Source organism: Lethenteron reissneri, chromosome 29 (assembly GCF_015708825.2).
Source record: "Lethenteron reissneri isolate LAM-NWPU_2019-01 chromosome 29, ASM1570882v1, whole genome shotgun sequence".
NCBI classification, from domain to species: domain Eukaryota; kingdom Metazoa; phylum Chordata; class Hyperoartia; order Petromyzontiformes; family Petromyzontidae; genus Lethenteron; species Lethenteron reissneri.
Genome location: NC_083807.1, coordinates 14988983 through 15005443, shown reverse-complemented (window position 1 = coordinate 15005443; position 16461 = coordinate 14988983). Strand labels below are relative to the sequence as shown.

At 48.7% G+C, this 16461-nt stretch overlaps 1 protein-coding gene across 1 annotated transcript; it reads right to left on the bottom strand.

The window, feature by feature from the left end:
• Positions 1-299: 299 nt before the first annotated feature.
• LOC133349076 (XK-related protein 6-like) lies at positions 300-6815 on the bottom strand. The gene is made up of 2 exons (XM_061562215.1): positions 5977-6815; positions 300-3718 (listed from the first exon to the last, which is right to left on the bottom strand). The coding sequence occupies exons 1-2, from the start codon at positions 6813-6815 to the stop codon at positions 3637-3639; spliced, it is 921 nt and encodes a 306-aa protein (XP_061418199.1). The 3' UTR covers positions 300-3636.
• Positions 6816-16461: the final 9646 nt, after the last annotated feature.

The following is a 16461-nucleotide window of genomic DNA, read 5'->3' as shown; positions in this document are numbered from 1 at the left end:
TTGTGTAGTCGGAGTAACCATTAGCCTTAAGAGCTTGGCGTACGTGTTTGAGTTCACTGGCAATGTGTTCCTGGTCGGAGATGCATTGGGCTCTATGATATAGAGTCTTGATGAGGGAATTCTTCTGGGATGGATGGTGGTGGGAATCCGGTTTTAAGTAAGCATCCGTATGGGTGGCTTTCCTGTAGACAGAGTGGCTCATTGAACCATCAGGTCTCCTTTTGATTAGGACATCCAAAAAGGGTAGCTTGCCATCTTTTTCGACTTCCATGGTGAATCTGATGGCTGGGTGTATGGAATTGATGTGGTCGAGAAATTGGTCGAGAGTAGGCCTGCCATGTGGCCAGATGACAAAAGTGTCGTCTACGTACCTCTTCCATAAGGTCGGGCGTAGAGTGGCAGTCTGGATGGCGTCAGTCTCAAATTTCTCCATGAAGATGTTGGCTACAACCGGAGATAGGGGGGAGCCCATTGGGGTGCCCTCAATTTGCTTGTAGAAATTTCCATTCCAGGTGAAGTATGTATTGGTTAAGCAGTGTCTCACCAGAAGGCTGTGTTGACCTAGGTGAAGCCCAGGACTGCTTCATATATTCGTCATCGGTGTTGGCCGCGAACGGGAATTGAACGCAGATTTCCGGGTTCGGAACACAGTGTGCTAACCAGTACACTACTGCTACACTAAGCTTCGCGCTCATACAAACAGATGTGCACCAAAACAATGTACCATTTTTTTCTCATTGTTTCCCCCAAAAATATTCGTTACGTTGGTCAATTATGTTTGGAGATATCCGAGCAATAAACGTGACCAACAATTGTACCCATTCAAAAGCAGGATGAAATGCGATGCAGCACAGCACTGCACTAAGGTGATCAAAATCTGAAAATATACATCAGGGTACAGGCAAAAGCCATGGATGCACAATTAGACATATTGCAAGTGCAGTTATGATTTAAGTAAATCAAACAGTAGAGTTCTCAATCACTTTTAGCTTTTTTTTTCTTATTGCAATAAAAACAAATAGTATGTAACGACAAAAAAACCTACAGGGTTCGATACTATTGTGCAAGGTTATTGCTTTAATTCTTTTGCGCACTTTGCGAATGTCAATGTTATGCACGATACACATGGCAATTGTCGTTTTGTTAAAGAAATATAAAGTTCCATGTGCATTTCATTACAATAGATTATTGCAATATATTTCATTATTGAAACAACAAAAATATCAGAAGTGTTAGGCATAAATGTGCCAGTATGTCCTTCACTATTCATTGGAGGGATAATACATGCGATCGAAATTAGGGATTTGTTGGACACAGTGTCTGCACTCAACAGACAGCCGGCGATGAGACAAAGACAGCAGGTGCTGCTCCAATGTTACTGTTCGTAGCAGTCACCCGGGCTGAAGGCGGCCCATTCAACCTCGAGTTCAGGCGACTTGCTCCGCCTGTACAACGCGCGCCAGCTCGCAAAGCCATGCCCGGAATTTCAACGACACCAATTATGCAACTCTGTCATGGCTCCAGTGCCGGGCCCGGCTGGCAGGCAGGCTGGCTGGGGAACCGTGAGACAGGGCAAGCAGTTAATCTGAGTTTAGACGTGTCTTCAGACTGCTCTCTTCATGAGTGTTAGCAGCAGCAGCCGAACAACTGTTTCATAACTGGAGCCCTCCAATAGCAGGGATACAAAAATATTTGAATTGTTATGTAACTGATGGGCTAATGATTTTAGGATTTTTGGTTGTTTTAAATCAGATAACACTTGCATGGTACCAGTCTTAGACATTGCATTCGGTTGAATTTCTATCTTGAAATAAAAGCACAGGATTGTGAACCTAAATACCTGTGTATATATTGTAACGGCGTATCCATGTGGTAAAACCATCACAATTTTAATTAAATGAAAATAAAGTACTTCCGTCAAAAACAACTAAATAGTCTTGTCCAATATAACTGCACAATTATTGATGCAAAAAATGATTCTTTACAGCCAGAAATCAAGTTCTTTTCTATGAAAACCCAACCATGACAATGCAGTTACATAGGTGACCAAAGGGAATAGCATTGTCCATTAAATGTGTTTGCCTGATAAATAATACTTGGCATATGGCAATTACACAACTCCACTTGTCACTGCTGGTTAATATCCAAGTGGCTCCATTCTAATCATTTAGCAACGGTAATTACCAGACCACCTGGAGAATGTCAAATGTTGATGCATGAAAAAAAATTAAGGCCATCTAAATGCGCATTTTCCAAGGATTAGTTGCCTTAAAATGTATAAAATACTGTAGGTTTAAATCCTGTAAAAGAGCTGTCCAAAAATATCATAACAGCTGTCAGTTTTAAACCATCACATATATGGTTGAGCGCACAATGGAATCAATCGGACAAACTGAATTCTTTGCAAACCACTGCCACAATATAGAGGATGCAACTTTTGCTCGTGATGCGCCTTTCGTCTTTGGATGGATGACAACTGCATTGAAATGGTAGAAATTCAAAATTCATTTTACATGTTTTTTTATTATTTGTTACTCATACTTAAAAAAAAATCAAACCGGGGTTTCGCAGGTATCGGACACTCAGGAGGGCTTGATAACATATTTTGAATGTAAAGTGCATTTTCTGATAGTGAAACAATCCCTGATAGCGAAACAATCCCTGATATCGTCAATGTACGTGCAAAAAAACAACAACATACAGTTTGGCAATTATATTCTTACGATTAAAATAAATGACAGTGCAGTGTTATTCCACTTCACAATGAAGACCTTCCCATGCCATGTCGGTCACAGGTGTTGCTTGACCATTCTTATCATTCCAGATCGGTGAGGGGGGTGAGCCTGGACTAGTTCAGATCTTACCCACCATGGATATTAACCATGGCTGGGAATCAAACTTAAGTGGCTGGCTCCATAGCGAAGTGCACAGAGTCGCTGTGCTATCACACCACTCTCTTAATTAAGATTAACTTCCACCATTATTGTGCTTCTCGTTTTTTTTACAATGTTGATACGAATCATGATTGAACGGTAGAGGGAGGGCATGCAATAATGACAAGTGACGTTCATTACTCCAGAAAGGGTGGCTCTCAAAAGCATTATGAAAGGTGAGGGAACAGAGGAGTTACACGGTGCAGGTTGAACTAAAAAGTCACATGATGTATTTTTCCAGTTCAAACCTATCTACCATTAGCATCAAAACCACCATGGCTTTTTATTACGTGTCCCTAGATATATTGTTACAGTAAGACGAGTCCAATAAGGTAAGGTTGCAAATAAGCCCAAGCTGGTTTGATAATCAAGATGGTTTTAAATGGCTTTAAATGTTGAATGAGTAGCTGAAAACAAACCACAACTTTAGTCCGAACCAAGCTCAGCCTTTTATCGCCATAAGAGGTCCAACAATGCTCTGTAACAAAACAGGCATCCTCATTTAGAGTTACGTGACAGTATAACCTGGTATCCAACTACATCTCAAACATTCTTTGTCACTATCATCGGTCAACGTTGTCTTAATCGTGAAAGTAGCAGTCACCATCCATAGCGATGGGAAGTTAAAAATTACCTGCGTATCAATTATGAAATGTACCCTGTTCAGATGTGGAGGTTTGTGTAGCGACATCGCCGGCTTCTTTTAGTGGTTGATCCGGTACTTCCAAGTCGATTGATGTGTTACTAGTCGAAAAATGGTGTTGCATGTGATAAAGTAATAAGGCCTAAAAATAAAAACAGGATATGGTTAAGGTTTAAATGTTTATGTCTATATGTAGAAGTGCTAATGCTGTATTTGGTCATGGACTCACTCCAAATACAGTTTATGTCCATAATGAGATTTTTTTGGGGTGAGATCGTGTAAATATATAAATGTGTCGTTAAACCCGCCACCACCCGACAAAGCCAATTAGTAAGATTTGTCATGTAAACAGAACATGCCAATTCGTTACTAGTACAGCTCACCGGTGTGTTGGAGAGCAAACCGACAACATTTACAATCCCAGTACAGTTTACGTGTGTGTATAGTGAAAAGTGATGCATAAGAGTACACAATCATTATGCACTGTGCGTGTGTGTTTTGACGGTACAAAATGTGTGTGCAAGGTGTGATCAAAACATTGTTACAGCCTATAAATGGTTCCTACGGACACCATCCACTTTTAACTTGTACTGCATATCGATTTTTCACAGTAAAAATGGTAAATTGCTTATATTTCCTTCCCAAAATGCAAAATACAAACTTGTTACTTAGCCATTTTGCACATTTCACAGTTATATTCACATTCTAACATTGTATCGTATGTAGGAAATCCATTAATTCAACAATATTATATTTCGCAACGGTTTACAAAAAAAGCTATTTGTCTTAAAGTGCTGAGTTACCAGACTGGAGTCGTTTTGTACAAGTTGACACATTCTTTGACATCCTTCTCGGTGTTGTATTGGTGTCATAACCACACTAACATTTAAAAGTTGATTTCAAATCATATACAAACACTTCCAGAGTGGATATAAGATTTTATCCCATATGGCATAATTATATATTTTGACCACGAGTTGTTTCCCCCCCCCCTGTATTATTGTCCTCCTTATGGCATCCCAATAGAAATCCTGTTGATTCAACTGGACAACGTGGGGGGGGGGAGGTGCCCTATCAGCCACAATAAACTCCAGGAGGCCATCTCCCATAATCACCCAGGTTTCCCTGAGGGACACAGTGGGGACCCTTATTCCATTCCATCACAAAACACCAGAATTCCCAGGAAAGTGAAATTAAACACGTGTATAGGTGCACGGGTGAGTGTGTGAGTGTGTGAGTGCGTGTGTGGGTGAGTGGGTTAGTGAGTTGGTGGGTAGGTGGTTGGTGGGTGGTTGGTGGGTGGACGTGTGGGTGGTTGGTGGGTGGACGTGTGGGTGGGTGGACATGTGGGTGTGTGAGTGGGCGGGTGGGTTGGTGAGTGGGTTGGTTGGTTAGTGGGTCGGTTGGTTGGTGAGTGGGTTGCTTGGCGAGTGGGTTGGTTGGCGAGTGGGTTGGTTGGCGAGTGGGTTGGGTGGCGAGTGGGTTGGGTGGCGAGTGGGTTGCTTGGCGAGTGGGTTGCTTGGCGAGTGGGTTGCTTGGCGAGTGGGTTGCTTGGCGAGTGGGTTGCTTGGCGAGTGGGTTGCTTGGCGAGTGGGTTGGGTGGCGAGTGGGTTGCTTGGCGAGTGGGTTGGTTGGCGAGTGGGTTGGTTGGCGAGTGGGTTGGTTGGCGAGTGGGTTGGTTGGCGAGTGGGTTGCTTGGCGAGTGGGTTGCTTGGCGAGTGGGTTGGTTGGTGAGTGGGTTGCTTGGCGAGTGGGTTGGTGTGTGAGTGGGTTGGTTGGTGAGTGGGTTGGTTGGCGAGTGGGTTGGTTGGCGATTGGGTTGCTTGGCGAGTGGGTTGGTATGTGAGTGGGTTGCTTGGCGAGTGGGTTGCTTGGCGAGTGGGTTGCTTGGCGAGTGGGTTGGGTGGCGAGTGGGTGGGTGTGTGAGTGGGTTGCTTGGCGAGTGGGTTGCTTGTCGAGTGGGTTGGGTGGCGAGTGGGTTGGCTGGCGAGTGGGTTGGCTGGCGAGTGGGTTGGCTGGCGAGTGGGTTGGCTGGCGAGTGGGTGGGTGTGTGAGTGGGGTGGGTGTGTGAGTGGGTTGGCTGGCGAGTGGGTGGGTGTGTGAGTGGGGTGGGTGTGTGAGTGGGTTGGTTGGTGAGTGGTTTGGCTGGCGAGTGGGTTGGCTGGCGAGTGGGTGGGTGTGTGAGTGGGTTGGTTGGTGAGTGGGTTGGTTGGTGAGTGGGTTGGTTGGTGAGTGGAGTGGGTTGGTTGGTGAGTGGGTTGGTTAGTGGGTGGGTAGGTTGGTGAGTGAGTGGGTGGGTGGGTGAGTGGGTGAATAGGTGAGCGGGTGGGTGAATTAATAGGTGGGTGTCTGGTTGGATTGACGAGTTGATGGATGAGTGGGTGGGTGCGTCACCATTACCTCCACACTTGTCCGAGCTGCAGTATGTGCAGCACACTCTGCCAGGCCCAGAGGCACACTCGGCACACCAGATGGCTTGGCCTCCTCGACCTGGCCGTGCCGAGCCCCACGGAGAGTCCCGCCGCCGCGTAGTCCAGCACGAACCACCTGAAGCTGACCGCCTGCACGGCGAGCGACGGGGCTAGCACCAAGAAGAGAGTGAGTCCGAACCACCACACGTCCCGGCGGGCATAATAGTCGGCGGCCAGCCACAGGTCAGTGCCAACATCCGACAAGAGCACCAGCACGGCCGTTACCACCCAGGCGAAATCCTCGGCGGTCGAGCAGGTGTCGTCCTCGACGTCGCCGGCGGCGTCGGGGTCAAAGTCGGCAGCTCCATCGCCGCCGCCGCCGGCAGCAGCAGCAGCACGGCGGCGGCCACGGCGAAGGCCGAGCCGGCGCCTGAGCAACGAGCGCAGGCATTCGCTCTCGCAGCCGCAATAACAGGAGAGCGAGTCGCAGCAGTGGCACATGTGGAACGCGCTGCTGCCCTGGTGGTGCTGGGAGTCCGTGGCGCCGCCGCCGCCGCCACATCCAGCAGCAGCAGCTAATCCAGCACCACGGACAGCGCCAGAGTTGGGGTTGTGAAGCTGCGAGAAGCCAGCCCGACCACCGCCGCCGCCTTTGTTGCTGCTGCCGCCGCCGCCTCCCCCAATGCCTCCTAATCCCCCTCGTCCTCCCACGGCAATGACGCCGCCGCCGCCGCCGCTACCCGATCCTCCGATAATACCGCCGCAGCCGCCGCCGCCACAACCACCACCGCCGCCGCCGTACCCAACTCCATCCGACTTCGCGGCCATTTTAACTCCACACCGACACCGGCGCCTCCTCTTCCGTTAGAGGCTCCGGAAGAGGCAGCCCGCTCGGTCCCCCCCACACTGCCCCCCCCTTCACCCACCATCCACACTGCACCCCCATCCACCCACCATCCACACCTCCCCCCATCCACCATCCACACCCCCACCCACCATCCACCTTCCACACCCCCCATCCACCCACCATACACACCTCCTCCCCCCATCTACCATACACACCCCCTCATCCACCCACGATCCACACCTCCCCCCACGCACCATCCACACTGCCCCTCCATCCATCCACCATCCACACCTCCTCTCCCCATCAACCCACCAACCACACACCCCCCCATCCACCATCCACACACCCTCATCCACCCACCATTCACACCCCCCCCATCCACCCACCATCTACTCCCACATCCACCCACAATTCACACTGCCCCCCCCCATCCACACCTCCTCCCCCCATCCACCATCCACACCCCCCCATCCACCCACCAACCACACACCCCCCCCTCCACCCACCATCCACACCCACATCCACGCACCATCCACACTGCCCCCCCATCCACCCACCATCCACACTGCCTCCCATCCACCCACCATCCACACCTCCTCCCCCCATCCACCCACCAACCACACACCCCCCCCCTCCACCCACCATCCACACCCACATCCACCCACCATCCACACTGCCTCCCACCCACCATCCACACCTCCTCCCCCCATCCACCCACCATCCACACTGCCCCCCATCCACCTACCATCCACACCTCCTTCCCCCACCCACCCACCATCCACACCCCCCCCATCCACCCACCATCCACACCCCCCCATCCACCCACCATCCACACTGCCCCCCATCCACCCACCATCCACACTCACATCCACCCACCATCCACACTGCCCCCCCATCCACCCACCATCCACACTCATATCCACCCACCATCCACGCCCCCCCCATCCACCCACCATCCACACCCCCCCACCCACCCACCATCCACACTGCCCCCCATCCACCCACCATCCACACTCATATCCACCCACCATCCACACTGCCCCCCCATCCACCCACCATCCACACTCACATCCACCCACCATCCACACACACCCACCATCCACTCACCATCCACACCCCCATCCACCCACCATCCACACACACCCACCATCCACACCCCCATCCACACCCACATCCACCTACCATCCACACTGCCCCACCCATCCACCCACCATCCACACTGCCCCCCCATCCACTCACCATCCACACCTCCTGCCCCCATCCACCCACCCACCAACCACACACACCCCCCATCCACCCACCATCCACACTGCCCCCCATCCACTCACCATCCACACCTCCTCCCCCCATCCACCATCCACATCCCCCCCATCCACCCACCATCCACACCTCCTCCCCCCATCCACCATCCACATCCCCCCCCCCATCCACCCACCATCCACACCTCCTCCCCCCATCCACCCACCATCCACACTCACATCCACCCACCATCCACACTGCCCCCCCATCCACCCACCATCCACACTACCCCCCATCCACCCACCATCCACACCCACATCCACTCACCATCCACACCCCCCCCATCCACCCACCATCTACTCCCACATCCACCCACAATTCACACTGCCCCCCCCCATCCACACCTCCTCCCCCCATCCACCATCCAGACCCCCCCATCCACCCACCAACCACACACCCCCCCCTCCACCCACCATCCACACCCACATCCACGCACCATCCACACTGCCCCCCCATCCACCCACCATTCACACTGCCTCCCATCCACCCACCATCCACACCTCCTCCCCCCATCCACCCACCAACCACACACCCCCCCCCTCCACCCACCATCCACACCCACATCCACCCACCATCCACACTGCCCCCCATCCACCCACCATCCACACTGCCTCCCACCCACCATCCACACCTCCTCCCCCCATCCACCCACCATCCACACTGCCCCCCATCCACCTACCATCCACACCTCCTTCCCCCACCCACCCACCAACCACACACCCCCCCTCCACCCACCATCCACACCCACATCCACCTACCATCCACACTGCCCCCCCATCCACCCACCATCCACACCCCCCCCATCCACCCACCATCCACACCCCCCCATCCACCCACCATCCACAGTGCCCCCCATCCACCCATCATCCACACTCACATCCACCCACCATCCACACTGCCCCCCCATCCACCCACCATCCACACTCATATCCACCCACCATCCACACCCCCCCATCCACCCACCATCCACACCCCCCCATCCACCCACCATCCACACTGCCCCCCATCCACCCACCATCCACACTCATATCCACCCACCATCCACACTGCCCCCCCATCCACCCACCATCCACACTCACATCCACCCACCATCCACACACACCCACCATCCACTCACCATCCACACCCCCATCCACCCACCATCCACACACACCCACCATCCACACCCCCATCCACACCCACATCCACCTACCATCCACACTGCACCACCCATCCACCCACCATCCACACTGCCCCCCCATCCACTCACCATCCACACCTCCTGCCCCCATCCACCCACCCACCAACCACACACACCCCCCATCCACCCACCATCCACACCTCCTCCCCCCATCCACCATCCACATCCCCCCCCCATCCACCCACCATCCACACCTCCTCCCCCCATTTACCCACCAACCACACACACCCCCCATCCACCCACCATCCACACTCACATCCACCCACCATCCACACTGCCCCCCCATCCACCCACCATCCACACTACCCCCCATCCACCCACCATCCACACCCACATCCACTCACCATCCACACCTCCTCCCCCCATCTACCCACCAACCACACACAACCCCCATCCACCTACCATCCACACTGCCCCCCCCCATCCACTCACCAACCACGCCTCCTCCCCCCATCCACCCACCATCCACACTGCCCCCCCATCCACCCACCATCCACACCTCCTCCCCACATCCACCATCTACACCCCCCCATCCACCCACCAACCACACCTCCTCCCCACATCCACCCACCATTCACACTGCCCCCCCATCCACCCACCATCCACACCTCCCCACATCCATCCACCATCCACACCTCCTCCCCACATCCACCCACCATCCATCTCCTCCCATCAACCACACCACTGCACATCGCTACAGCGCGTCCCCCGCATCAGGGCGTCCCCACACGCGTTGGCGGATATCGCCCCCTTACAGCACACACAATCACCAAGTAGCAACATCATTAGCCATCGTCGTTGCTGGACGTGTGTGTAAAAAGAGCTTCATTCCTCATCGGATTTCTCTAGGATGAATAAAGATCATGATTCTGACTACACCAGATTCCAGTAACATCACTACATCACCATACACTAGGAATGTCACTGTACATTACGAGATACAATGAACATCAATGCTTATAACTGCATTACTAGACTAGGAACATCACTACATTACCAGCCATCACATCACAACAACCCATAACATCACTAGACATCAGCGACATCACTACATTACGAGACATCAGAAACTACACGAAACATCAGCTCCATGCCCATCCACTACATAATATCAATCAACATCATGCTCAACAGCGTGACCAACATTAGCAACATCACCGGATACCGACAACATTTCCCGACATCACAATCTAATTATTCATAAAATCTTATCCATCATCACCTATCACACGCATCAATATTGCCCACCATGCCCATTATTATCAACCATCATAACACCCATCAACATCACCCATCATAGCACCCATCAGCACCATTTGACTTTACTGTACCACTAATTACACCATCAAAATATCACCATTGACCCCCACATCATCACCCATCAACCGCATCAACACCTGTGGACATGTCATCATACATAACTACACTCGCCTCCAACAATAACCAATATAGAAACGTATTACTGTACATGAACAGACATTATATCACATAATCACACAACCACATAACTATCTAACATCATATCATTATCTTGCACACACTATTAGAATCCATTATTGCATCACACCCATTTAACCCAAGCCATCGCCACCATAGCATCCACATCAACCATAATCACATCACTCATCCCACTTATTTAAAACAAACTCACTGCTCACACTTATCAACGTCGCAAATAACCATGAACACCACCTATTACTACATCAGCATATATCACTAAGTCACCATAGATACATCACATGCATCATTGCTATCAATCACCACCTATTGCTGCATCACTACCATCAGCATCCATTGCTCCTCTAACACGCATAAGCATCACACTCATCATACCTAACAATACCGTCACCACCCGTCACCGCATCTCCACGAATTAGCAGCGCCATCCTTATACCACATCACCACTCAACCCGCGTTATACCATCACCATCCATCAAACACAACAACAAAATTACCACTCAACGTAATCACCACAACCCACACTCCCTTCAGTGACGTCGCAACTGATAACACTCGTTAACACTGTAACCACAAATCGCCACGCATCCCACCCATTATGAACATCTTCACCACTCATCACACCATTTCGCACCATCACACTAAACTAATACCAACATCATCTCACATATAATAGACCCCATCACCAGTCTTTAATTCCATTACACACATCATCTCATCTCATCATCACCATCGTCTCTCATCATCATCAGTACAATAACACCAAACACTCATCACTCACATTCACTACCAGGCACATTATGAACCCGTCACCATAAGTGACAGTCATCGTAATTCATAAGCACCATCGCACACATCGCCCCACATAACCATCAAGCTGTATCTCCCTTCCCTTCCAATACTCCCACTCTCTGCCCATCCACCTGTATGGTAATGTGTAGGTGGTTGACGTCATTATATAAAATGCTTCAATATCAGGGTATATAGGCTTCTCATTGCCTACAAAAGTTGCCTCCTGTAGACCTCTTACGGTATTTACGTGTCGGCGGCTTGGTTTATGAAAACAGCGGTTCTTCATCTTTACTGCAGCCTTGCCCCCCTTTGGTTCTCAATCGTAAAAATATAAAATGTTAATAAATACATAGGGGTTTGATGAAACAAAGTAGTTGTACTTACGTGCCCGTGCTTAATTTGTGTTTCGATAATTTGCCTTAAAAAAAATCTGACCGTGTCTCGCACCCCCAGAAAGGGCATCTCGCACCCCCAGGGGGTGCAGCGTGCACCCCAGGTGAAGAACCACTGGTTTAGAAGGACGTGCCATGCACGTGGTTATTTAAGCAGTCCAGGATTGGGTCATCTGTGGGATGGACATTCGTTTACTCACTGATTGATGGCATTCATTGGCTGGGCATGCAAGTTTGTGCATTCATTCATTCGTTCACTCCTGGCAGCATTGGTAACATCAGTAGGCATGATCGTTTACTTATAAAAGGTATAATTTACTGATATGCACACTTAGCAGGCACGAATAGTATTTAATGTCTTGCCAAATGAGACGAAGAGTCTTATTCATTTGCTCATTCGTAGACGGGAACATTCCCTCACTTATTCAACCAATATCGCAATTGAGTCGAGGTCACTCTGCCCCAGACATCTGCCACCATAGCTCCCCCTCTTGGTAGGCCATGGTACACCATGTACACATTGCCAGTCTATTGGACCGCGTGTGCCAAGCTGTCAGATTTTACTGCATCGATTAAACTTTGCATAACATCTCATGAAAAAATTATTACATGTGTGGTGAAGCCACAACATTCTAAATGTTGTGGCTTCAACACACCGGTGGGCTAAAGCAGTGAACTATTTGTCTTTTGTCAACGTGACACTTTTTTTACTGATTGGCCGTGTCGGGTGGTGGAGGGTTACGACACATTTATAAATAACGCGATCTAAACCCAAAAACGTTGATTATGAATAACATTGGTCGCGAAAGCCTCCGTGTTAAATCCTCATTGAGTCCGTAGTTTTTTTTGTCAGGGCCGTCTTGCTTGGGCCGGGTTAAGGCTTTTGCCATTTCAGATCTCTTTTTATGTGAGTTGAAGATAACCCGGACTGTCTGTAGAAACCACATACGATGGGAGAGCACTAACGTTGGGCAGACAGGTCACAAACTTGATGATTTTACGATGGATAATTACAGCACGGCGAAAATGCAGTATATGATACACGTTGCAGCATAAAGCATTTGTGAAGGTAGGTAATGGTGCAGCCTAGCTATCGCTTGCTCATGCCACTGCTGGTGGCAAAGGCAGTTCTAGAGGATATTTGGCCTATTCTTCAACGCTCGCCAGACGACTTGGAAAAGTAGGAGTACCCACACTTTACCCGACTACGCATGATCGACTGTGTTATACTCATTTATGGTGCTGGCTAGAGAGAGATGGGGAGGATTTTAAGAAACCTGCCATTTTCAACTAAACCGGTGACCTCTGGATTGCATATAGTGTTGTACTGAACTCAAACACAATGCAGGCAGCTATGCATTTTCTCCTGTGTTATATTTTTTTATTCCATGTGCTCCAATAACTAACAGACACTGAAACTGCTGTTATATCATGCTTTATTTAGCGTTTTGATAAAAGTTCAGCTGTTAACACCAATTATGTTTTATTGCCTGTTAAGAATTTCGTACGTAATTTTGTAGATATATATTTAACACCGGCTTTTATGACAATAATGAGTCACTTTGGCACCTTTTTTTAAACAGGGAAACTCATTAGTACATTTGTGCTCGTGTGTCTTCGACACTTTCACAGATTATAAAATAACTTTCACGCATTCTAAAATGTAATTACTTACAATGTAGGCTGAAATTTTCAGCACACATTTGAAGGATAAAATACGCAATCGAGCAGCAGGTTGTGATCTATGACTCGTCGTAAGAATTGAGCCATGTTTGCCTTACATTGTCATACAAACCCTTGTTTTTTCAAATAAAGCTTTGAGTGTAAACAGGTAAAGGTGCAGCCCTGCAAGTGCTTGTTCATACCACTGCTGGCAGAGGGGCCTCTACTCGAGGGAGCCCCTCTCAAATGGTATGTGGCCTACTCTTCCACGTTGGCGAGACATCTTTGACGAGGTGGGAGTAGCAATACTTCACCCGACCACACATAACCTACCAATCAACTAACTGCTGTATCTATACTCTTTGGTTCTTTCGGTAAAGTCACGTAGGTAGAAAAATTATAGATGACGACGTTTCGATCGCAACACAAGCAATCGTCATCAGGTGGGACAACCACAGCAAAAAAAACTAATTATACTACTGGGTGGACAGAGATGGAGGGGTTTAAACACAAATGTCCACAGTTTCAACTGTTGTGCCGGGAGATCGAACGGGCGACCTCTGAATTACAAGTCCAGTGAGCTTAACCATTACACCGTGGCAGCATCCACAGCTGTAAGCATGCCAAGATAAATAGGTGAAATATTAATTCTCTACCGTCGAGGATTGTTGCATCTAAGGGCCCTCTTCGACGTGTCTTGTGAAAAGGAGAACGCAGCCCTGGGGAGAGCCACACTTAATGACCTTGTGTTGCCACCTCTGGTACAACAATAACTGGGACATCACCAGAAGAAAAATATCTCACAAAACCAGGTAAAGGGAAGAAGTGCACGCAACTGTGCTTTCTAGAGTGGCATATTCTTACGCAACAAAAACCGGGACCTTCAATGTCCTAGTAAGATTACTCAGAACGAGCTCCCTTAATAACGGGACTATCCTGGAAAACCAGGACAGGTGGCAACCGTAGAGTAAACCATTATGGCTCTGGATGGCGAGATGGCCTTGGCTACTGTGAAGGTCAGTGAATACCAACTCGTCTTTTCATTAGCGGAACATCGTGGCAAGTACAGTACATTGCGTTTAATGTGGCACAAAGTCCACGTGGGGGGAGCAGGGGGTGAGGAAGGGGCGCCTTAAGGACAACTCCATTGCGTGACCAAGACTTTCTGGTGTGTGTTCAGCATAAAAGCCTATATTTGTTTGTCTTTTTGTTACGTGCAAATATCCCACCAATGCATGAGTTTGTATTGACAGTCCACGATTTAAGTTTACGCGCGTGAGGACAAAACAGCCTCATGTATGAATAAGATATTGTGAGTTATGAAAAAACAAGTATATGACAATCATAAGTGTATAATAATAATTTACCGCACTTTTTCAGTCCACTGCTGGATGATCATCTCCCCCCCCCATGCTATGTTGGTCATGGGGGTTGTTTGACTATTCTTCACTGTGCTGGTCAGTCCTGAATGGCTAGGAGAATGGCCCAGAACATGTTCACATACTATTCACGATTGATGTTCGCCATGGCCAAAATATTAACTCAGGTCACTAGGTTCGTAAAGCAATGCACTCATCACTCAGCTACTGCTGCCCCATAAATATACTTAGTTGTGGTCAATTACGATGGCTTTATTAATTTCAATTACCTTGCAGAAATATACTTGCAAATATCTTGGTTACATTTATACATGCATGAATGTCTGATATTGCAGTATCATGCAACTGAGATATTTGTTTCAACATGTTCAACTGGTATCAACACAGGCACAGACAGGTGGAAGGCCTTGTCCTGCTCACTGTCGAATACAACACCTGTGCAGCCAAGAGCATCTGCAGTGCGTTTGAATGTTAATTCATCTTCTATGGGAAATACATTTTGTCTTCTGCTAATTCTTACATGAAATGACAGAAGTGTTGCATTGCAATGCCGTGGGTTCTTCTTGTCAATATATCCCTGGCTTTTTTCAGAGTGTACGGATTTTGACATTATTTGCAAGCCATGCATTAACTCTTCACTTTGTGTACTTTGCAATGTATAGCAGTCTCTAAAATTACAACCATGTATTTGCTGTGTGTCTTGGTAGAACACTCGGTAACTACACACATTTGTGAAATTTTACGTTTTCGCAAAGATATACGCTATTCACATGATTATAAGATGCTCTTTTACCCTCTGTTTAACAGCAAACGTTGGGGATGCATCTTTTTATCTGTTCGGTTTATGTTTGTGACCGGATGTGTAAAACTTTATTCACAACGTTTACACGTTTTGGGTACATTTTACTTTCCGACATGCACACATTATTAGTTTGTGCAATGTATGGAAGTCGTTTGGCAGGCTGCACGTGGTCGGGTAAAGTCTGGGTACTCCCTCCTCTTTCAAGACGCCTGAGGTTGGCGCACAACTCAGACCGTATTGTTTCGTAACACATATTACTCCTCCGGCATGTCTATCCGCAGTCTGAGTAGAAGCCTGGAGGCAGTTGTGTGCGCAAGTTGGCTTGAACAAACGGGAGCTTGGCCAACCCACTTAGAGGATCCTGGCTTTATTTCTCGTGTTTTGTACATTTTGGGGAGTTTCCACATTTACTGTGCTCCCTTCAGTCAACATAACGAGGGCTGATTAAATTTAACTGCAATATCAATAAGCTCACAATTTGCAAGCTGTGCAAGTGTGTGCTGCAAGTCGAGGCAATGGCAATCTATAAACCTGGAGGCATTTAATAAACATGGTATAAAGTGTGCACAGTTACAGAAAACAACTTTTGGCAGAAATAAATGTGACTTCAATGAAGTGCCATTGCATCATTCATTTGAAAATAATAATTATACTTTATCTCGA